Source organism: Salmo trutta, chromosome 39 (assembly GCF_901001165.1).
Source record: "Salmo trutta chromosome 39, fSalTru1.1, whole genome shotgun sequence".
Classification (NCBI taxonomy): Eukaryota; Metazoa; Chordata; class Actinopteri; order Salmoniformes; family Salmonidae; genus Salmo; species Salmo trutta.
The window spans coordinates 1,816,645-1,841,761 of record NC_042995.1 but is presented as its reverse complement, the minus strand read 5'-3'; the positions used below and the strand labels follow the sequence as shown (position 1 = coordinate 1,841,761).

The 25,117-nt window shown below is 49.4% G+C and overlaps 1 protein-coding gene across 1 annotated transcript in view; it reads right to left on the bottom strand.

Annotated features, from left to right (window-relative positions):
* The window catches only part of LOC115179225 (protein unc-80 homolog), a 116,659-nt gene that overhangs the window by 47,314 nt on the left and 44,228 nt on the right, over nucleotides 1–25,117 (bottom strand). Inside the window, 15 exon segments of the mRNA XM_029740617.1 lie at nucleotides 84–191; nucleotides 1,109–1,306; nucleotides 4,955–5,055; nucleotides 5,483–5,686; nucleotides 6,250–6,427; nucleotides 6,638–6,771; nucleotides 7,599–7,734; nucleotides 7,930–8,142; nucleotides 8,503–8,675; nucleotides 11,021–11,180; nucleotides 11,696–11,802; nucleotides 15,954–16,162; nucleotides 17,114–17,133; nucleotides 17,135–17,216; nucleotides 18,215–18,384. Of these exon segments, the coding sequence (XP_029596477.1) occupies nucleotides 84–191; nucleotides 1,109–1,306; nucleotides 4,955–5,055; nucleotides 5,483–5,686; nucleotides 6,250–6,427; nucleotides 6,638–6,771; nucleotides 7,599–7,734; nucleotides 7,930–8,142; nucleotides 8,503–8,675; nucleotides 11,021–11,180; nucleotides 11,696–11,802; nucleotides 15,954–16,162; nucleotides 17,114–17,133; nucleotides 17,135–17,216; nucleotides 18,215–18,384 (2,193 nt within the window).

The window sequence follows — 25,117 nt, the reverse complement described above, 5'->3', positions numbered from 1 at the left end:
AACAGACAGACGGACAGACAGACGCTCTGGCACATGCTATGGCTATCAGGGCATGTGTTGGCATGAGGGCTGTAGGTGAGCACCTGGTTGCGGATGTACTTGAGCATGCCCGTGTCCTTCTTGCCCTCGGTGTTGGAGTCTTTGGGGCGTCTCTTCATAGACGGGGTCCTCAGACATGACTTGTCTGACCACTGGAGACACAAAGAGAGGAAGACATTGGAAAATACAAGTCACTTCAGTTACAGTATCATCAAACCACTCCACATCACATCACTTCAATACATGTGCTGCTGCCATGTTGTGTTGCTACCATGTTGTTGTCTTGTCATGTTGTGTTTCTACCATGCTGTGTTGTCATGTGTTGCTGCCATGCTATGTTGTTATCTTGTAGGTCTCTCTTTATGTAGTGTTGTGGTGTCTCTCTTATCGTGATGTGTGTTTTGACCTATATTTTATTTTTATTTTAATCCCAGGCCCCTGTCCCCGCAGGGGGCCTTTTGCCTGGTAGGCCGTCATTGTAAATAAGAATTTGTTCTTAACTGACTTGCCTAGTTAGATATAGGTTAAATAAAAAATAAACATTCCAATTCACTCCAAATCACTTCAATACATTTAAATTCACACCACTCCATATAACATCACTTCAATACATTTAAATTCACACCACTCCATATCACATCACTTCAATACATTTAAATTCACACCACTCCATATCACATCACTTCAATACATTTAAATTCACACCACATCACTTCAATACATTTAAATTCACACCACTCCATATCACATCACTTCAATACATTTAAATTCACACCACTCCATATCACATCACTTCAATACATTTAAATTCACACCACTCCATATCACATCACTTCAATACATTTAAATTCACACCACTCCATATCACATCACTTCAATACATTTAAATTCACACCACTCCATATCACATCACTTCAATACATTTAAATTCACACCACTCCATATCACATCACTTCAATACATTTAAATTCACACCACTCCATATCACATCACTTCAATACATTTAAATTCACACCACTCCATATCACTTCACTTCAATACATTTCAGTCCACTCTTCTCTGCACCCACCTCCTTGTTTTTCTTGGACCGGCTACTGATGTTCCCTGCACTGTCTTCTCTCAGGCTGTCCACTGTCTCCCCGTAGAGCAGCTTGATGGCACGCACCAGGCGGGCACAGGAGCGGCTGTGGTGCTGGTAGCAGCGTGGGTGGCAGAACTCCATGTGGGTACAGATGAAACTCTGCTGGTTGCACAGCAGAATCATGATCTACAGAGGAAGACCACAGAGAGAGCAACAGTTATACAGGATGAATGGGCTTGGTGAGGGCAATATGCTAGCTTTATAGCATGTGTGGTCAGGTGAATGGGCTTGATGAGGGCAATATGCTAGCTTTATAGCATGTGTGGTCAGGTGAATGGGCTTGATGAGGGCAATGTGCTAGCTTTATAGCATGTGTGGTCAGGTGAATGGGCTTGATGAGGGCAATGTGCTAGCTTTATAGCATGTGTGGTCAGGTGAATGGGCTTGATGAGGGCAATGTGCTAGCTTTAAAGCATGTGTGGTCAGGTGAATGGGCTTGATGAGGGCAATGTGCTAGCTTTATAGCATGTGTGGTCAGGTGAATGGGCTTGATGAGGGCAATGTGCTAGCTTTATAGCATGTGTGGTCAGGTGAATGGGCTTGATGAGGGCAATGTGCTAGCTTTATATCATGTGTGGTCAGGTGAATGGGGTTGATGAGGGCAATGTGCTAGCTTTATAGCATGTGTGGTCAGGTGAATGGGCTTGATGAGGGCAATGTGCTAGCTTTATAGCATGTGTATACAGGTGAATGGGCTTGATGAGGGCAATGTGCTAGCTTTATAGCATGTGTGGTCAGGTGAATGGGATTGATGAGGGCATTATGCTAGCTTTATAGCATGTGTGGTCAGGTGAATGGGCTTGATGAGGGCAATGTGCTAGCTTTATAGCATGTGTATACAGGTGAATGGGCTTGATGAGGGCAATGTGCTAGCTTTATAGCATGTGTGGTCAGGTGAATGGGGTTGATGAGGGCAATATGCTAGCTTTATAGCGTGTGTGGTCAGGTGAATGGGCTTGATGAGGGCAATGTGCTAGCTTTATAGCATGTGTGGTCAGGTGAATGGGGTTGATGAGGGCAATGTGCTAGCTTTATAGCATGTGTGGTCAGGTGAATGGGGTTGATGAGGGCAATGTGCTAGCTTTATAGCGTGTGTATGCAGGTGAAGCACAGCCGCGAGCTTCCCAGTGACACGAGCCTACCAGACGAGCTAAATCACGTCTATGCTCGCTTCGAGGCAAGCAACACTGAGGCATGCATGAGAGCATCAGCTGTTCCGGACGACTGTGTGATCACGCTCTCCGTAGCCGACGTGAGTAAGACCTTTAAACAGGTCAACATTCACAAGGCTGCGGGGCCAGATGGATTACCAGGACGTGTGCTCCGGCATGTGCTGACCAACTGGCAGGTGTCTTCACTGACATTTTCAACATGTCCCTGATTGAGTCTGTAATACCAACATGCTTCAAGCAGACCACCATAGTCCCTGTGCCCAAGAACACAAAGGCAACCAGCCTAAATGACTACAGACCCGTAGCACTCACGTCCGCAGCCATGAAGTGCTTTGAAAGGCTGGTAATGGCTCACATCAACACCATTATCCCAGAAACTCAAGACCCACTCCAATTTGCATACCGCCCAAACAGATCCACAGATGATGCAATCTCTATTGCACTCCACACTGCCCTTTCCCACCTGGACAAAAGGAACACCTATGTGAGAATGCTATTCATTGACTACAGCTCAGCGTTCAACACCATAGTACCCTCAAAGCTCATCACTAAGCTAAGGATCCTGGGACTAAACACCTCCCTCTGCAATTGGATCCTGGACTTCCTGACGGGCCGCCCCCAGGTGGTGAGGGTAGGTAGCAACACATCTGCCACGCTTATCCTCAACACAGGAGCTCCCCAGGCGTTCGTGATCAGTCCCCTCCTGTACTCCTTGTTCACCCACGACTACATGGCCAGGCATGACTCCAACACCATCATTAAGTTTGCTGATGACACAACAGTGGTAGGCCTGATCACCAACAACGACGAGACAGCCTATAGGGAGGAGGTCAGAGACCTGGCCGGGTGGTGCCAGTGTAACCGATATGAAATGGCTAGTTAGTTAGCGGTGGTGCGCGCTAATAGCGTTTCAATCAGTGACGTCGCTCGCTCTGAGACTTGAAGTAGGGTTTCCCCTTGCATTGCAGGTGCCGCGGCTTTTGTGGCGCGATGGGTAACGATGCTTCGTGGGTGTCAGTTGTTGATGTGTGCAAGGGTCCCAATTTCGAGCCCAGGTTGGGGCGAAGAGAGGGACGGAACCTACACTGTTACACCAGAATAACAACCTATCCCTCAACGTAACCAAGACTAAGGAGATGATTGTGGACTACAGGAAAAGGAGCACCGAGCACGTCCCCATTCTCATCGACGGGGCTGTAGTGGAGCAGATTGAGAGCTTCAAATTCCTTGGTGTCCACATCAACAACAAATTAGAATGGTCCAAACACACCAAGACAGTCGTGAAGAGGGCATGACAAAGCCTATTCCCCCTCAGGAAAGTAAAAAGATTTGGCATGGGTCCTGAGATCCTCAAAAGGTTCTACAGCTGCAACATCGAGAGCATCCTGACCGGTTGCATCACTGCCTGGTACGGCAATTGCTCGGCCTCCGACCGCAAGGCACTTCAGAGGGTAGTGCGTACAGCCCAATACATCACTGGGGCAAAGCTGCCTGCCACCCAGGACCTCTACACCAGGCGGTGTCAGAGAAAGGCCCTGAAAATTGTCAAAAGACCCCAGCCACCCCAGTCATAGACTGTTCTCTCTACTACCGCATGGCAAGCAGTACCGGAGTGCCAAGTCTAGGACAAAAAGGCTCCTGAAAAGGTAACCAAATGGTTACCCAGACTATTTGCATTGTGTGCCCCTCCCCCCAACCCCTCCTTTTACGCTGCTGCTACTCTCTGTTTAGCATATACGCATAGTCACTTTAACTATACATTCATGTACATACTACCTCAATTGGGCCGACCAACCAGTGCTCCCGCACAGTGGCTAACCGGGCTATCTGCATTGTGTCCCACCCACCACCCACCAACCCCTCTTTTACGCTACTGCTACTCTCTGTTCATCATATATGCAGTCACTTTAACCATATCTACATGTACATACTACCTCAATAAGCCTGACTAACCGGTGTCTGTATATAGCCTTGCTACTCTTATTTTTCAAATGTCTTTTTCCTGTTGTTTTATTTCTTTACTTACCTACAGACACACACCTTTTTTTCTTTGCACAATTGGTTAGAGCCTGTAAGTAAGCATTTCACTGTAAGGTGCAATGTAACCTGTTGTATTCAGCATTTCACTGTAAGGTGCAATGTAACCTGTTGTATTCAGCATTTCACTGTAAGGTGCAATGTAACCTGTTGTATTCAGCATTTCACTGTAAGGTGCAATGTAACCTGTTGTATTCAGCATTTCACTGTAAGGTGCAATGTAACCTGTTGTATTCAGCATTTCACTGTAAGGTGAAATGTAACCTGTTGTATTCAGCATTTCACTGTAAGGTGCAATGTAACCTGTTGTATTCAGCATTTCACTGTAAGGTGAAATGTAACCTGTTGTATTCAGCATTTCACTGTAAGGTGAAATGTAACCTGTTGTATTCAGCATTTCACTGTAAGGTGAAATGTAACCTGTTGTATTCGGCGCACGTGACAAATAAACTTTGATTTGATTTGAATGCACTGTACAGGTCACAAACAAGTATGCTAAGTTGAATGCACGACTGTAGGTACGCACGTAAAAGTACGCATACACATACACACACACAGCACCTACATGTAGCCAGGACATGTTACGGTGGTAGTTGTCCTCTCCTCCGCCGGTGCCTCCTGAACCCTCTGGCTCAATACTGGGTTCACTGGTGCTCCATGGACTTCCTGTGATGTCACAACACACAACAATACTGTATCAGTTTACTTCATTGACACTCCTCATGGAAATCCGATATTTTGCATCTCCCATCAAACAAACATAGTTCGCCATTGAGTGAACTACCCAAAGGGGACAGATGACAATGAATGCTATCCATCACTTTTTGATACAGATCTGTTAAATGACAAGTGACTACTATGACTGAGTAGTAGGCAAATAGGGCTCCATAGGGCTCTGGCCAAAAGTAGTGCACTATATCGGGTTTAGGGTGCCTACATCTGTGATTAGAATAGATCAGATGATCTATTAGTTTAGATCTATGTATGGGTGGCAGTAGAAGTTGTCACCAGATCAGATCTTATTCACCCACCTAATGGTCAAGGTTCGGATATGGGGTTGGGAATCTGAGATCAGTGGTTACTGTGTTGTTACCTATATCAGTGACAGTGTCCCTGCTCTGGGACAGCAGTCCCTCCTCGTTCTCTGACTCTGAGTCTTGGCGGGACATCTTGGTGCTCTTCAGGCTGCCGGCCCGGCGGATGGAAGACAGAGAGCCCCCCTTCTTCACCCTGAAACTCCTGGCCCCCTTGATCTGCAGCAGGCGAGAGCCCCCGGCACGACTCTTCCTGATGGGAACTGGACGGGCAGAATTCAAAAGGTTAGTCCGCAATCTCACTGGGTTCATGAAGTCCCATACTTCCCATACACTGGGTTTAAAACATCTTGGTAACACTTTATAGAAGGCACACACATACAGGGCCGGATTACCGAACGGACACGTAGGGCATGTGCCCTGGGGCCACCAACCTCCATGGGGCACACAACCCATTTGGGGGTTTGGGGGAGGTTGTGGGCCCCCCAGATAGCATATGATAACAAAATGTGCAGAATTGCAGGAAATTAGATAACAGATAGAAACAATTTCTCATAACCTCATGACAAAATATGTAGAATAGCATTATAAAACTTTTTTTTTTGCAGGAAGTTAGCTGTTTCCCCCCCCCAAAAATACCCCACACCCAACATTTTTTTTACTATAACCAAAAACATGTATTTATAGCTTTTGAAGTTTTATAATTAAATGTTTCTTAATGAGAAAATATTGCCGTTTTTTTCAATTTCCTGAAAAGTTTCTGTTCTAGAGATTTTCATCTGACAGGGACCCTTATGACACGGCCAACTTAGCAGAACTAAACTACCCAGAGGCTCCTGGGCCTTCTTGTCGTCGCAGGCCGTGTCCGACTTGAGTGTGTGGCTGCTGCTGTTCAGAGAGTCGTGGCCGTCCTCGTCGTCTAGGATACCGGCAAAGCTGATCTTCCTCTCATAACGGTGCTGACTCAGCTCAGGGTCCAGCCTCAATCGACAGCTCTCCAAATCCTACAAACACACACAACGCAGACATACACACACGGACAGACACACACACACAAACACATGGACATACACACACACATGGACAGACATATAGGAACAGACAGACACACAAATATGCGCGAACACACACACACACACACCAATTGATTTATAGCGATATGATTGCATTAGAGTAGTGAGTAAGTGTCAAGTAAGTGAAGTTCTCCTACTGACCACTTGGGGCTCTGTGCGTGGCCGGGGGAGGCAGGGGAATGTCTCTCTGAGGAACGTGGTGATCTCCAGCAGCAACTGGCAGGCGGCCATCTTGAGAGCGAAAGGACAGCCACATTTTGTTGGGTTGACTGTATCTGGGGATGGATATATTGGGTCAAAATGTGGCTTAACCTATAAGAGTCGAAGAGGGGAGGTTCTACTAAGCTATATGGAATTGTTTTTAGAAGGTCATACCAAGGATCTAAGACCCCTTGAAGTATAAAAAAATATAGAAAACAATTATTTGATGAACGTTTTTATTTGGCCTTACTGCTATTAGCCCATACAAACGCATTGAATAACAGATTCACTACATGGAACAACAGACAGTCCCCCCCAACAATCAGAAGGAAGCTGGTCCCTGAAGTATCTGTCCTATATCTGAACATTGTTTTGGCACTAAACAGTCTCCATATACAGTATACCTCCATTCATATTTGCAACTGGTACCAGGGGACCTCTAGACAAGTCTTGTGAGGGCAGCAAAACAACCACCATGTACGTATTATTTCCACAGAGGGGTCATAGTGTGTAGACCTAACTGTTCGGATGCTACAGACAGAAGTTGGCAGATCGGCTGTACCGACTTCAGACGAGTCCAAAGAAGCTTGTGGGGGTCATAGAGTAAAACTGAGAACACCATCTTGTTCGTGAGAGTCTCGTCTTTCCAAACCGTTCGGACGTTATAGACCAATTTTCGGGATGCCTCATGGTCTGACGGCAGGTGTGGAAGTGCGACATTGGCGGATGTGGTGGATTGAATGGACAAAAACACATATCTCTAGCTTAAAATGACAGATTTCTATGGGGATTTGCTTATTATGCTAATTTAAAGGGATAGTTTACTCAAAATACAAATTAACAAGATTCTTCTGTGAACCATATTTCCTTTTAAAGTGACTTTTCCTTTTCTATGGCTTACTGTCGTCTAAGTAGTCCTCCTCCTCGTCCTCCTTTCTCAATCTTCGCTTGGTCTCCTCGTCGTAGATGAAACCCAGGATGTTGGCTGGACTCTCGCTGTCTGAGTGGCACAGCTCACTGAGACGTGTACCAATGGCCTGGGAGAGGAAGGCCAGAGACACGCACACGCACACACACACACACACACACACACACACACACACACACACACACACACACACACACACACACACACACACACACACACACACACTATTAGCGCCTATCTTCATACACAATCTCGGTCAGTAGAATCATCTGATAGTTGGTCATCCCATCAGAAGTTCACTCACATCTCCCCATTGACAGAAGTGCTTGGCTGCATTCCACTGGAGCTTCTGGTTCCTCTTGTTTCCCACCACGGGCGAGCGTCCCCGAGACAGACCCCGCTTGGTGATGTTCACGTGGTGACCCTTCATCCACTCGGGCCAGTTGCCACGGTTACAACGATGGACAAAGCGGGCGCACTCCAGGAACAGGGAGGCTCTGGCAACCACGGGAGCTTCCTGTCAGACACCAGGAAGTACAATAATGTCCAGTCAGATCCCTGAAATCTTATTTCAATCAATCCCATATTGCAATATTTACAAATATTTCCCTCTGTCAAATAACATTCCAGAACGGTCGAGTCTAGTAAAAAATGCTTATTACTACCTGGTAGACTCCCCTCACAGTACTATACAGCAGTTGATTGATCATTGATTCATTGAATAAGATGTGCTAGTATTGGAACAGATGAAATATGTGGAAAGGCTGGGGAATCCAGAGGACAGGATTAAAAAACACTGAATTAAACAAAGACAATGTGTAAACATTCACATGACCGGTTTGATTTAACTCCAGCCTGAGACTACAGTGTAACTGACCAGGTCGAGCGCAGCGGCCAGGATGGATGCGTCAGGGATGGTGCCTGGCTCGCAGCAGTTCAACAGGAACTGGAAGCGTTTCATGCCCTGGCGGATGGCGGCCAGGTTCACCACGTTCTTGTTCTTCATGGCCTCCTGGCTGGCTGCCAGGCGCTCCTGGAACCCCTGGGGCCCTGGTGGAGGAGGAAGGGAGCGGGAGAGAGAGAGGGGGAGGGGAGATGAGGTATGGGAAGGATGGGGAAGGGTAGAGGAGAGAAAGAGAAAGAGAGGAGGGAGAGGGGAGGGAGGGATAGGGGGAGAACAGCAATAGATAGAGAGGGAGGAGGGAGCGGAGGAAAAGGGAGGGGAAGGAGGAGGGGAGGGATAGGAGGATAGGAGAAGAGAGAGAGAGCAAGAGGAAGGGGGAGGGAGGAAGTGATGGGGGAGAACAGAGAGACAGAGAAACAGCAGTAACAGAAAAAAGAGGTGAGTAGGGCAGACTAGGGCCATCTGGGCCTGGACCTCTATTCTACAGCATAACTAGAGCCTGGAGGTTTTTCTGACCATCTGATCTAACCAGGAAAAACTCAGGGCTCTGGGCATTATCTTTGCGAGTGCTGGCATGAATGACACACCCATATAGCAACATGATCACACAAAAGAACGAGAGAACAGACTGCCCATAGAACATAGCATGATTAGGTTATGTCTGAATCCATTGAATGAAAAGCACCATCGAGCCACTTAACAAACGAAGCTGGAGAGAAAGATGGACATACGGTTATTAAGCTAGGAAATGTGCAACATTCAACAAATATGATGACTTTGTTGTAACTCTTCATGGTAATATTTCTTGATTTTGTGGGTTTCTATCCATAATGGGATAAGTGGTTCAACGAAGACAAGACAGTTACAGCACCATGTGCCCCACATGTTGTGTTTAAAGTCCCACTCTCTACCCCTCGTCTATCCCCCTCTCCTCTTCCCTGCCTTGTCCCTCTCTCCCTCCTTCTCCCTGTCCCTCTACCTGTCTTGTCCCTCTCGCCCTCCTTCTCCCTCTACCTGTCTTGTCCCTCTCTCCCTCCTTCTCCCTCTACCTGTCTTGTCCCTATTTCCCTCCTTCTCCCTGTCCCTCTACCTGTCTATTTCCCTCCTTCTCCTGGTCCCCTCTACCTGTCTTGTCCCTCTCTCCCTCCTTCTCCTGGTCCCTCTACCTGTCTTGTCCCTCTCTCCCTCCTTCTCTCTGTCCCTCTACCTGTCTTGTCCCTCTCTCCCTCCTTCTCCTGGTCCCTCTACCTGTCTTGTCCCTCTCTCTCCTTCTCCTGGTCCCTTTACCTGTCTCTCATATCCATGGGGACATTGGAGGACATGGAGGTGTCCGTATATGGCTAGATTGTGCCGTGCTAGCAGAAGGACCATGGAGCTTCCTCTGGCCAGGAGAAGAGCTCAACATGGCTGCCATTAAACAGGGATGGAACAGACCCCGGGGACAAAAACACCCAATGGGGTATAATAAGGGCCTGTCGGTGTGGGCACTGGGCAGAGGTGACAAGGGACTGTCCAGTGAGCTAAAAGATGGGCATTTGCTTAAAAAGCTGATGGTTACTATAACTTCTGGAGATGTCCCCACGTTAGGTTATCATGTATGAGTCTAGGCTATCATGTATGAGTCTAGAGCATCATGTATGAGCCTAGGGCATCATGTATGAGTCTAGGGTATCATGTATGAGTCTAGGGCATCATGTATGAGCCTAGGGCATCATGTATGAGCCTAGGGCATCATGTATCAGTCTAGGGCATCATGGATGAGTCTAGGGTATCATGTATGAGTCTAGGGCATCATGTATCAGTCTAGGGTATCATGTATGAGCCTAGGGCATCATGTATCAGTCTAGGGTATCATGTATGAGTCTAGGGCATCATGTATCAGTCTAGGGCATCATGTATGAGTCTAGGGCATCATGTATCAGTCTAGGGCATCATGTATGAGTCTAGGGCATCAGGTATGAGTCTAGGGCATCATGTATGAGCCTAGGGCATCATGTATGAGCCTAGGGCATCATGTATCAGTCTAGGGCATCAGGTATGAGTCTAGGGCATCATGTATGAGCCTAGGGCATCATGTATGAGTCTAGGGCATCATGTATGAGTCTAGGGCATCATGTATCAGTCTAGGGCATCATGTATGAGTCTAGGGAATCATGTATGAGTCTAGGGCATCATGTATGAGTCTAGGGCATCATGTATGAGTCTAGGGCATCATGTATGAGTCTAGGGCATCATGTATAGGGCTAGGGGTCTCCCCCTCAATCTGCCAGGGGCTTGCACAGGCAATGGCCGACAAATACATACAAACACCACTAGCATGAAAGATGGCGGCAGAGAGTGTACAGAGCACTGGACGCACAGGACAGGCCAACGGACAGACCATGGACAGACTACGGACGGAACAGGACAGTCAGGCACATACACACAGAGAGGCGGGAGGGGTGAGGGGGCGAGCGGGCGGGGGGTGATAGGGGACACCCCGGGGGTCTACCATCTTTCTCTTCTGTGTGGTGAAGCTTGGATGGGTTCCGCCTGCCAGACCGCCATTTACCGAGCCGCTTGAAGAAATTCTCCTCCTCGTCCCGGCCGTACTCCACGCCCCCCGCTCCCCCGCCGGCCTCTGACAGCTTCACGTTGCTGGTGAACTTCACCTGCAGGCGGGGCGGTGGAGAGAGAAAAGACTGTCCACACCACCGGCAGTAGAACAACAAATATGTAGCATTAAAAAGATAAATATATAAACAGAAATAACAAGTTGTAAACAAAAGAAACACAAAGCTGCCATCTAACTAGTCATTTTGTCATTTAAATTGATTTTCTTGTCTATCCTTTAGAAATGATCAAAATGCCCAGGTAACAATACAAGAGGACATGGTGTGCTCAGCTCAGTCGTGAGAAAAGGTTATATATCAGCCCATGGCAGTAAGAACAGGGCTCTCCAACCCTGTTCCCGGAGAGCTACCGTCCTGTAGGTTTTCACTCCAACCCTAATATAGCACACCTGATTCCAACAATTAGCTGGTTGATAAGCTGAATCAGGTTAGTTACAACTGGGGTTGGAGCGAAAACCTACAGAATGGTAGTTCTCCAGGAACAGGGTTGGAGAGCACTGAAGTAGACAGTTGTGAGAGACACGACCCCTTGTGGTCAGTAGGTGACCCCTGACCTTGGAGCTCTGGCGGATGAAGGAGAGTCGGTCCACAGAGCTGATGTCCAACAAGTCCTCGACCCCGTCGGTCAGCCCAGAGAGAGATGACCGCTTAAGCCAGTTACCTGCAAACACACCCCACCCCACCCCAGTCAGAGGAATGGAGGGAGGGAGGAGTGCAAAGGGGGTAAACATCACACTTATACATCGAGACATACACATACTGGCAGAACACATACTGAATACACACACACACACACACACACACAGAAGCATAAACAGGAATAAAAGTTATAATCCACACAAATGCAGACAGAATAGCATAAAATACTTGGTCATAGAACAAGGCACATAGGAGCAGTTGTACACAACAAACAAACAAAGAGGGTCTGTGAAGCACACACACACACACACACACATACGTAAGACAGAGACGGTAATTGGAAGGTGAACAGTCCCACGGCATGCTAGGGACAAAAGGAATACAAAAGAAGACCATAAAGAGATTAAGTGAATTGTCTACTCATCACCCGTACAACAAGACATGGTGTTAGCCTACAGAAACATGATGTTAGCCTACAGAAACATGATGTTAGCCTACAGAAACATGACGTTAGCCTACAGAAACATGACGTTAGCCTACATGACGTTAGCCTACAGAAACATGACGTTAGCCTACAGAAACATGATGTTAGCCTACAGAAACATGATGTTAGCCTACAGAAACATGACGTTAGCCTACAGAAACATGATGTTAGCCTATAGAAACATGTTGTTAGACTACAGAAACATGACGTTAGCCTACAGAAGCATGACGTTAGCCTACAGAAACATGATGTTAGCCTACAGAAACATGACGTTAGCCTACAGAAACATGACGTTAGACTACAGAAACATGACGTTAGCCTACATGACGTTAGCCTACAGAAACATGACGTTAGACTACAGAAACATGACGTTAGACTACAGAAACATGACGTTTGCCTACATGACGTTAGCCTACAGAAACATGACGTTAGACTACAGAAACATGACGTTAGCCTACAGGAACATGATGTTAGCCTACCGAAACATGATGTTAGACTACAGAAACATGACGTTAGACTACATGACGTTAGACTACAGAAACATGATGTTACATAATGTTAGCCTACAGAAACATGACGTTAGCCTACAGAAACATGACGTCAGCCTACAGAAACATGACGTCAGCCTTCAGAAGCATGAAGTTAGCCTACAGAATCATGAAGTTAGCCTACAGAAACATGAAATTTGCAAAGCATATACTTTGAAACACAAAGTTAGAGAGATGCAGCTACGAGTTCATCACTACACTCCAGTGAACACAGAGAATGACACATTAATGATCCAGTGACAAAGTTGCAATTTCAATGAATCATACATCAGTGTCAGTAGTTAGGTTTCTATCCAATTGGTGACAGATTTTCATGTGAATATTCAAAAATCAGCATACAAACAATTGGTCCAATATGCCCGATTTCCCATCAGATACAGTGCATTTACATAAGTATTTAAATCAAGTTAAACTTTATTTGTAACATGCACCGATTGGAGTATCTGTCCATGAGACCACTTTAAGCCGTGCACTCCACAGAGCTGGGCTTTACAGAAGAGTGGCCAGAAAAAAAGCCATTGCTTAAAGAAAAAAATAAGCAAACATGTTTGGTGTTCACCAAAAGGCATGTGGGAGACTCCCCAAACAGATGGAAGAAGGTACTCTGGTCAGCTTTTTGGCCATCAAGGAAAACGCTATGTCTGGCGCATACCCTACAACTCTCATCACCCGTGATCACCATCCCCACAGTGAATCATGGTGGTGGCAGCATCATGATGTGGAGATGTTTTTCATTGGCAGGGACTGGGAAACTGGTCAGAATTGAAGGAATGATGGATGATGCTAAATACAGGAACATTATTGAGGGAATCCTGTTTCAGTCTTCCAGAGAGTTGAGACTGGGACGGAGGTTCACCTTCCAGCAGGACAATGACCTTAAGCATATTGCTAAAGCAACACTCGAGTGGTTTAAGGGAAAACATTTAAATGTCTTGAAATGGCCTAGTCAAAGCCCAGACCTCAATCCAATTGAGAATCTGTGGTATGACTTAAAGACTGCTGTACACCAGCGGAACCCATCCAACTTGAAGGAGCTGGAGCAGTTTTGCCTTGAAGAATGGGCAAAAATCCCAGTGGCTAGATGTGCCAAGCTTATAAAGACATACCCCAAGAGGCTTGCAGCTGTAATTGCTGCAAAAGGTGGCTCTACAAAGTATTGACTTTGGGGGGGTGAATAGTTATGCACGCTCAAGTTTTCAGTTTTTTTGTCTTATTTACTGTTTGTTTCACAATAAAAAATATTTAGCATCTTCAAAGTGGTAGGCATGTTGTGTAAATCAAATGATACAAACCCCCCAAAAATCTATTTTAATTCCAGGGCAACAAAATAGGAAAAATGCCAAGGGGGTGAATAGTTTCGCAAGCCACTGTAGGGGTGAAGTGACTATGCATAGATAATAAACAACGTGTAGCAGCAGTGTACAAAAGAGAGGGGGGGTCATTGTAAATTGTCCGGTGGCGATTATATGAATTGTTCAACAGTCTTATGGCTTGGGGGTAGAAGCTGTTGAGGAGCCTTTTGGTCCTAGACTTGGCGCTCCGGTACCGCTTGCCGTGCGGTAGCAGAGAAAACAGTCTATAACTTGGGTGACTGGAGTCACTGACAATTTTATGGGCTTTCCAGACCCTTTACTCAATACTTTGTTGAAGCACATTTAGCAGCTATACAGCCTTGAGTCTTCTTAGGTATGACGCTACAAGCTTGGCACACCTGTATTTCGGGAGTTTCTCCCATTCTTCTCTGCAGATTCTCTCAAGCTCTGTCAGGTTGGAAGGGGAGCATCGCGGCACAGCTGTTTTCAGGGCCCTTCAGAGATCCTTGATCGGGTTTAAGTCCGGGCTCTTGCTGGGCCACTCAAGGACATTCAGAGCCTTGTCCCAAGCCACTCCTGCGTTGACTTTGCTGTGTGCTTAGGGTCGTTGTCCTGTTGGAAGGTGAACCTTCGCCCCAGTCTCAGGTCCTGAGTGCTCTGGAGCAGGTTCTCATCAAGGATCTTTCTGTGATTTGCTCCGTTCATCTTTCCCTCGACTCTGAATAGTCTCCCAGTCCCTGCCACTGAAAAACATCCCCACAAGTTGATGCTGCCACCACTATCCTTCACCATAGTGATGGTATTGGCCAGGTGATGAGAGGTGCTTGTTTCCACCAGATGTGACGCTTCGCATTCAGGCCAAAGAGTTCAATCGTGCTTTCATCAGACCAGAGAATCTTGTTTCTCATGTTCTGAGAGTCCTTTAGGTGCCTTTTAGCAAACTCCAAGCGGGCTTTTACTGAGGAGTGGCTTCCGTCTGGCCACTTTACCATGAAGGCATGATTGGTGGAGTGCTGCAGAGATGGTTGTCCTTCTGGAAGGTTCTCCCATCTCCACAGAGGAACTCTGGAGCTCTTGGTGGTTCCAAACTTCTTCCATTTAATTATGATGGAGGCCACTGTGTTCTTGGGAACCTTTTTAATAAATGTGCAAACATTTCTAAAAACCTGTTTTCGCTTCGTCATTCCTGTGTACCGAATAAAAAATAAAGGTTAAATGGGTTTCCATCGCATTTTCAACTCTACTGATGGTTTTCTGACACAAAATGGTGCGTTATATGTGACCACTATTGTATTGGCACGTGTGCGTACATATAGCCTACATGATGAGGTTATTATGAACAAAAGAGTGAGATTATTTTTAATTGTCAAACGGCAGTCAAGCATTGATCATCATGTCACCAGAATAAGACCCTGGATATTTATTGGAAAGGAGCATCAAGCTCATCACGTGCACTTTCACCCCCCTGTGAAGTTCATCAGAACACATCTGTAACCTAATTAACTGTATGCTTTCCTGACTAGTCGTAGTGGGAGGATGTCACATGTCATCGTGTGACTCCAAGTTTACTTCAATATTATGGTTATAATATCAATATTTGCGCATAATAGCGTTTCCACTGACACTTCTCGCATAATTCATTTTACCGACAAAAAGATCCCACCCTGTCTAGCGTATTTTGTTTTATTGACATTTGGAAAGTTTACCGGAAAAAACTTCCATCAGGCCTGTCATGACCCTTAGAGGATGACATCACTAGAATGAATCATAATTTCCATAGATGGACACAGGGTGGCGCTGTGGTTCTGTGGGGGGCACAGCCACCTACCGATGGGCAGCTTGAGCTTCTTGCGCAGGGAGATGCGTCGGGAGCGTGAGCGGGTTCGTCGGTCCGTGGTGGTGCCCGAGTGGGCGGTGGTGCACTCCGACGTGTCCTGCTCTGATAGGCTGCTGGTGTCGCTGGCAGCACTCTGTGACTTGAACATCTTCCTCCAGAAGTCCTTCTTGCCCAGCAGAGCCCCCGGAATCTGTTCATCACTGGGGACAGAGAGAGAGAGGGATGGAGAAAGAGAGAGAGCGAGAGCGAGACAGAGAGAGCGAGACAGAGAGAGCGAGACAGAGACAGACAGACAGACAGACAGACAGACAGACAGACAGACAGACAGACAGACAGACAGTAAATAGTTCTCATCAAACATACATTTTGTGGGGCGTACATTCATGCAGAGAGTACCAGTGAAAAGTTTGGACACACCTACTCGTTTAAGGATTTTTCTTTATTTTTACTATTTTCTACATTGTAGAATAATAGTGAAGATGTCAAAACTATGAAATAACACATATGGAATCATGTAGTAATCAAAAAAGTGTTAAACAAATCAAAATATATTTTCCTCAAAGTAGCCACCCTTTGCCTTGATGACAGCTTTGCACACTCTTGTAGAAAATAGTAAAAATAAAGAAAAAACCTGGAATGAGTAGGTGTGTCCAAACTTTTGACTGGTACTGTATATGTGTGATTGTGTGTGTGTGTGTGTTGTGTGTGTGTGGACGTGTTTAACTATTCTTGTAGGAACCAGAAGTCCCCACAAGAATAGTAAACAAAAGAAATTGACAACTGGGGACATTCTGTTGGTCCCCACAAGGTCAAATGCTATTTCTAGGGGGTTTAGGGTTAAGGTTAGAATTAGTGTTAGGGTTAGAATTACGTTAAGGGTTAGGGTTAGGAGCTAGGGTTAGGTGTTTGGGTTAAGGTTAGTGAAATAGGATTTTGAATGTGTACAAGACCGTGTGTGTGAGTGTATGTATGTATGTATGTATGTATGTATGTATGTATGTATGTATGTATGTATGTATGTATGTATGATGTATGTATGTATGTGTGTGTATGTGTATATGTGTGTGTGTGTGTGTGTGTGTGTGTGTGTGTGTGTGTGTGTGTGTGTGTGTGTGTGTGTGTGTGTGTGTGTGTGAAGAGGGGGTACTCACTGCTCTGGTGTCTGGGGGGGGGCGGCTGGATATGCAGCTGCGGCACTCGTCTGCAGCGGTGGACGGCTGCCCTCCCTTTTCCCCAGACACACCTGCCTCTGACCTGCACAAAGGACACACAGAACTAATTGTTCCTGACAAGGCTCTAGTATAGTCAGAACCACCCGGGCCAGGTTAGACTCCAATAGTAGCAACTAAGGCTTATCTAAACCTCTCAGGCACAGGATGTTGATTTGGGGCCTTTGTAGCGCCCCGCCTGGACAACATCTAGGAGAAATACTGTGCTCTTATTCAGATTGCCTTACATTTACATGTGAGTCAATAAGCAGAATGTCTTATCCAGACCGCAGGTAGCCAGAGGTTACAAGCGTTAGGTCAGTATCCAAAAGGTCGCTGATTCTAACTCCTGTCCATGTGCCCATGAGCAAGGCACTTAACCCTAATTGCTCCTGTAAATTGCTCTGGATAACTGCGTCTGCTAAATGACTAAAATGTAAAATGTATAGTTAGTGGATTCATGGTGAAATAGCTAGATGAGACCACATATCACAGTTTAGTACATTTTTCCTCAATAAAGAAGTTATCAGCAGAGTCAGTACCAGTAGGACAAGACAGGGTTTACTCCATCTGCACAACCACCATCTGCACAACCACCATCTGCACGACCACATCTGCACAACCACCATCTGCACAACCACCATCTGCACAACCACCATCTGCACGACTACCATCTGCACAACCACCATCTGCACGACTACCATCTGCACGACCACCCCCAACGTACAGATATCCCTGCTGTGGAGTTTTATATGTCTGTGATTGGTTGTTCTATATCTATGGAGCCAACCCACTGGGCACAGACATCAGTTCAATGTTTAGTTTGATTTACATTTGTTTGAGATGTCAACTAACGTGAATTCAACGTGAAATCAATGAAAAAGTTGGGTGAAAAAAGACTAAATGACCTTATGTTGATGACTTTTTGCAAAATCCAATCAGTTTTCCACGTTGATTCAATGTCATCACGTAGATTTGTTTGGTTGAAATGACATGGAAACAACGTCGATTCAACCAGTGGGAGGTCCTTGTTCTGTAGACTACCTCCTGGATGCTGTAGATTTGATGATAGGCTCCTCCTTCTCCTCTGGCTTCTTGGTGGTGGCCACTTTCTCGGCCGAGTCCAGGAGTGCACTCAGTGCCACCCTGCGGAACACGTTGCCATGGGACTCCTTGATGAACTGCACCAGCTGGCGGATGTCACAGTACAGACCCTGGATGGGGGGTGGGGAGATAGTTAAATAAAGGTAATATAAATAAATAAAACAGAGATAGCACCATGCCACCATGTTACCCTGCTCCACAGAGCTGCCGCCATGTTACCCTGCTCCACAGAGCTGCCAACATGTTACCCTGCTCCACAGAGCTGCCGCCATGCCACCATGCTACCCTGCTCCACAGAGCCATGTTACCCTGCTCCACTGTGCTGTCACCATGCCACCATGTTACCCTGATCCACAGAGCCATGTTACCCAGCTCCACAGAGCTGCCACCATGTTACCCTGCTCCACAGAGCTGCCACCATGCCACCATGTTCCCTGCTCCACAGAGCCATGTTACCCTGCTCCACAGAGCTGCCGCCACATTACCCTGCTCCACAGAGCTCCCACCATGTTACCCTGCTCCACAGAGCTGCCAACATGTTACCCTGCTCCACAGAGCTGCCACCGTGCCACCATGTTACCCTGCTCCACAGAGCTGCCACCATGTTACCCTGCTCCACAGACCTGCCATCATGCCACCATGTTGAGCTGCCACCATGCCACCTTGTTCCCTGCTCCACAGAGCTGCCGCCATATTACCCTGCTCCACAGAGCTCCCACCATGTTACCCTGCTCCACAGAGCTGCCAACATGTTACCCTGCTCCACAGAGCTGCCACCGTGCCACCATGTTACCCTGCTCCACAGAGCTGCCACCATGTTACCCTGCTCCACAGAGCTGCCGCCGTGTTACCCTGCTCCACAGAGCTGCCACCATGTTACCCTGCTCCACAGAGCTGCCACCATGCCACCATGTTACCCTGCTCCACAGAGCCATGTTACCCAGCTCCACAGAGCTGCCACCATGTTACCCTGCTCCACAGAGCTGCCACCATGCCACCATGTCCCCTGCTCCACAGAGCCATGTTACCCTGCTCCACAGAGCTGCCGCCACATTACCCTGCTCCACAGAGCTCCCACCATGTTACCCTGCTCCACAGAGCTGCCAACATGTTAGCCTGCTCCACAGAGCTGCCACCGTGCCACCATGTTACCCTGCTCCACAGAGCTGCCACCATGTTACCCTGCTCCACAGACCTGCCATCATGCCACCATGTTGAGCTGCCACCATGCCACCATGTTCCCTGCTCCACAGAGCTGCCGCCATATTACCCTGCTCCACAGAGCTCCCACGATGTTACCCTGCTCCACAGAGCTGCCACCATGCCACCACGTTACCCTGCTCCACAGAGCTGCCACCATGTTACCCTGCACCACAGAGCTGCCACCATGTTATCCTGCTCCACAGAGCTGCCACCATGCCACCATGTTACCCTGCTCCACAGAGCTGCCACCATGCCACCATGTTCCCTGCTCCACAGAGCTGCTGCCATATTACCCTGCTCCACAGAGCTGCCGCCATAATACCCTGCTCCACAGAGCTGCCACCATGTTATCCTGCTCCACAGAGCTGCCACCATGTTACCCTGCTCCACAGAGCTGCCACCATGCCACCATGTTACCCTGCACCACAGAGCTGCCACCATGTTACCCTGCTCCACAGAGCTGCCACCATGTTACCCTGCTCCACAGAGCTGCCACCATGCCACCATGTTACCCTGCTCCACAGAGCTGCCACCATGTTACCCTGCTCCACAGAGCTGCCACCATGTTACCCTGCACCACAGAGCTGCCACCATGCCACCATGTTCCCTGCTCCACAGAGCCATGTTACCCTGCTCCACAGAGCTGCCGCCACATTACCCTGCTACACAGAGCTCCCACCATGTTACCCTGCTCCACAGAGCTGCCAACATGTTACCCTGCTCAACAGAGCTGCCACCGTGCCACCATGTTACCCTGCTCCACAGAGCTGCCACCATGTTACCCTGCTCCACAGAGCTGCCGCCATGTTACCCTGCTCCACAGAGCTGCCACCATGTTACCCTGCTCCACAGAGCTACCACCATGCCACCATGTTACCCTGCTCCACAGAGCCATGTTACCCTGCTCCACTGTGCTGTCACCATGCCACCATGTTACCCTGATCCACAGAGCCATGTTACCCAGCTCCACAGAGCTGCCACCATGTTACCCTGCTCCACAGAGCTGCCACTATGCCACCATGTTCCCTGCTCCACAGAGCCATGTTACCCTGCTCCACAGAGCTGCCGCCACATTACCCTGCTCCACAGAGCTCCCACCATGTTACCCTGCTCCACAGAGCTACCACCATGTTACCCTGCACCACAGAGCTGCCACCATGCCACCACGTTACCCTGCTCCACAGAGCTGCCACCATGTTACCCTGCACCACAGAGCTGCCACCATGTTATCCTGCTCCACAGAGCTGCCACCATGCCACCATGTTACCCTGCTCCACAGAGCTGCCACCATGTTAACCTGCTCCACAGAGCTGCCACCATGCCACCATGTTCCCTGCTCCACAGAGCTGCTGCCATATTACCCTGCTCCACAGAGCTGCCGCCATAATACCCTGCTCCACAGAGCTGCCACCATGTTATCCTGCTCCACAGAGCTGCCACCATGTTACCCTGCTCCACAGAGCTGCCACCATGCCACCATGTTACCCTGCACCACAGAGCTGCCACCATGTTACCCTGCTCCACAGAGCTGCCACCATGTTACCCTGCTCCACAGAGCTGCCACCATGCCACCATGTTACCCTGCTCCACAGAGCTGCCACCATGTTACCCTGCTCCACAGAGCTGCCACCATGTTACCCTGCACCACAGAGCTGCCACCATGTTACCCTGCTCCACAGAACTGCCACCATGCCACCATGTTCCCTGCTCCACAGAGCCATGTTACCCTGCTCCACAGAGCTGCCGCCACATTACCCTGCTCCACAGAGCTCCCACCATGTTACCCTGCTCCACAGAGCTGCCAACATGTTACCCTGCTCCACAGAGCTGCCACCGTGCCACCATGTTACCCTGCTCCACAGAGCTGCCACCATGTTACCCTGCTCCACAGACCTGCCATCATGCCACCATGTTGAGCTGCCACCATGCCACCATGTTCCCTGCTCCACAGAGCTGCCGCCATATTACCCTGCTCCACAGAGCTCCCACGATGTTACCCTGCACCACAGAGCTGCCACCATGCCACCATGTTCCCTGCTCCACAGAGCTGCCGCCATATTACCCTGCTCCACAGCGCTACCACCATGTTACCTTGCACCACAGAGCTGCCACCATGCCACCACGTTACTCTGCTCCACAGAGCTGCCACCATGTTACCCTGCACCACAGAGCTGCCACCATGTTATCCTGCTCCACAGAGCTGCCACCATGCCACCATGTTACCCTGCTCCACAGAGCTGCCACCATGTTAACCTGCTCCACAGAGCTGCCACCATGCCACCATGTTCCCTGCTCCACAGAGCTGCTGCCATATTACCCTGCTCCACAGAGCTGCCGCCATAATACCCTGCTCCACAGAGCTGCCACCATGTTATCCTGCTCCACAGAGCTGCCACCATGTTACCCTGCTCCACAGAGCTGCCACCATGCCACCATGTTACCCTGCACCACAGAGCTGCCACCATGTTACCCTGCTCCACAGAGCTGCCACCATGTTACCCTGCTCCACAGAGCTGCCACCATGCCACCATGTTACCCTGCTCCACAGAGCTGCCACCATTTCCCAGCTCCACAGAGCTGCCGCCATATTACCCTGCTCCACAGAGCTCCCACCATGTTACCCTGCTCCACAGAGCTGCCATCATGTTACCCTGCTCCACAGAGCTGCCACCATGCCACCATGTTACCCTGCACCACAGAGCTGCCACCATGTTACCCTGCTCCACAGAGCTGCCATCATGCCACCATGTTGAGCTGCCACCATGCCACCATGTTACTCTGCTCCACAGAGCTGCCACCATGCAACCATGTTTCCCTGCTCCACAGAGCTGCCACCATTTCCCAGCTCCACAGAGCTGCCGCCATATTACCCTGCTCCACAGAGCTCCCACCATGGTACCCTGCTCCACAGAGCTGCCACCATGTTACCCTGCACCACAGAGCTGCCACCATGTTACCCTGCTCCACAGAGCTGCCACTATGTTACCCTGGCCCACAGAGCTGCCACCATGTTACCCTGCACCACAGAGCTGCCACCATGTTACCCTGCACCACAGAGCTGCCACCAAGCCACCATGTTATCCTGCTCCACAGAGCTGCCACCATGTTACCCTGCACCACAGAGATGCCACCATGTTACCCTGCACCACAGAGCTGCCACCATGTTACCCTGCCTCACAGAGCTGCCACAATGTTACTCTGCTCCACAGAGCTGCCACCATGTTATCCTGCTCCACAGAGCTGCCACCATGTTACCCTGCACCACCGAGCTGCCACCATGCCACCATGTTACCCTGCTCCACAGAGCTGCCACCATGTTACCCTGCACCACAGAGCTGCCAATGTGCCACCATGTTACCCTGCTCCACAGAGCTGCCACCATGTTACCCTGCACCACAGAGCTGCCACCATGTTACCCTGCACCACAGAGCTGCCACCATGCCACCATGTTATCCTGCTCCACAGAGCTGCCACCATGTTACCCTGCTCCACAGAGCTGCCACCATGCCACCATGTTACCCTGCACCACAGAGCCGCCACCATGCCACCATGTTACCCTGCTCCACAGAACTTCCACCATGTTACCCTGCACCACAGAGCTGCCACCATGTTACCCTGCTCCACAGAGCTGCCCCCATGCCACCATGTTATCCTGCTCCACAGAGCTGCCACCATGTTACCCTGCTCCACAGAGCTGCCACCATGTTACCCTGCACCACAGAGCTGCCACCATGTTACCATGTTATCCTGCACCACAGAGCTGCCACCATGTCACCATGTTACCCTGCACCACAGAGCTGCCAACGTGCCACCATGTTACCCTGCTCCACAGAGCTGCCACCATGTTACCCTGCACCACAGAGCTGCCACCATGTTACCCTGCTCAACAGAGCTGCCACCATGCCACCATGTTACCCTGCACCACAGAGCTGCCACCATGCCACCATGTTATCCTGCTCCACAGAGCTGCCACCATGTTACCCTGCTCCACAGAGCTGCCACCATGCAACCATGTTAACCTGCACCACAGAGCTGCCACCATGCCACCATGTTACCCTGCACCACAGAGCTGCCACCATGCCACCATGTTATCCTGCTCCACAGAGCTACCACCATGTTACCCTGCACCACAGAGCTGCCACCATGCCATGTTACCCTGCTCCACAGAACTTCCACCATGTTACCCTGCTCCACAGAACTTCCACAATGTTACCCTGCTCCACAGAACTTCCACCATGTTACCCTGCTCCACAGAGCTGCCACCATGTTACCCTGCTCCACAGAGCTGCCACCATGTTACCCTGCACCACAGAGCTGCCACCATGTTACCCTGCTCCACAGAACTGCCACCATGCCACCATGTTCCCTGCTCCACAGAGCCATGTTACCCTGCTCCACAGAGCTGCCGCCACATTACCCTGCTCCACAGAGCTCCCACCATGTTACCCTGCTCCACAGAGCTGCCAACATGTTACCCTGCTCCACAGAGCTGCCACCGTGCCACCATGTTACCCTGCTCCACAGAGCTGCCACCATGTTACCCTGCTCCACAGACCTGCCATCATGCCACCATGTTGAGCTGCCACCATGCCACCATGTTCCCTGCTCCACAGAGCTGCCGCCATATTACCCTGCTCCACAGAGCTCCCACGATGTTACCCTGCACCACAGAGCTGCCACCATGCCACCATGTTCCCTGCTCCACAGAGCTGCCGCCATATTACCCTGCTCCACAGCGCTACCACCATGTTACCCTGCACCACAGAGCTGCCACCATGCCACCACGTTACCCTGCTCCACAGAGCTGCCACCATGTTACCCTGCACCACAGAGCTGCCACCATGTTATCCTGCTCCACAGAGCTGCCACCATGCCACCATGTTACCCTGCTCCACAGAGCTGCCACCATGTTAACCTGCTCCACAGAGCTGCCACCATGCCACCATGTTCCCTGCTCCACAGAGCTGCTGCCATATTACCCTGCTCCACAGAGCTGCCGCCATAATACCCTGCTCCACAGAGCTGCCACCATGTTATCCTGCTCCACAGAGCTGCCACCATGTTACCCTGCACCACAGAGCTGCCACCATGTTACCCTGCTCCACAGAGCTGCCATCATGCCACCATGTTGAGCTGCCACCATGCCACCCTGTTACTCTGCTCCACAGAGCTGCCACCATGCAACCATGTTTCCCTGCTCCACAGAGCTGCCACCATTTCCCAGCTCCACAGAGCTGCCGCCATATTACCCTGCTCCACAGAGCTCCCACCATGTTACCCTGCTCCACAGAGCTGCCATCATGTTACCCTGCTCCACAGAGCTGCCACCATGCCACCATGTTACCCTGCACCACAGAGCTGCCACCATGTTACCCTGCTCCACAGAGCTGCCATCATGCCACCATGTTGAGCTGCCACCATGCCACCATGTTACTCTGCTCCACAGAGCTGCCACCATGCAACCATGTTTCCCTGCTCCACAGAGCTGCCACCATTTCCCAGCTCCACAGAGCTGCCGCCATATTACCCTGCTCCACAGAGCTCCCACCATGGTACCCTGCTCCACAGAGCTGCCACCATGTTACCCTGCACCACAGAGCTGCCACCATGTTACCCTGCTCCACAGAGCTGCCACTATGT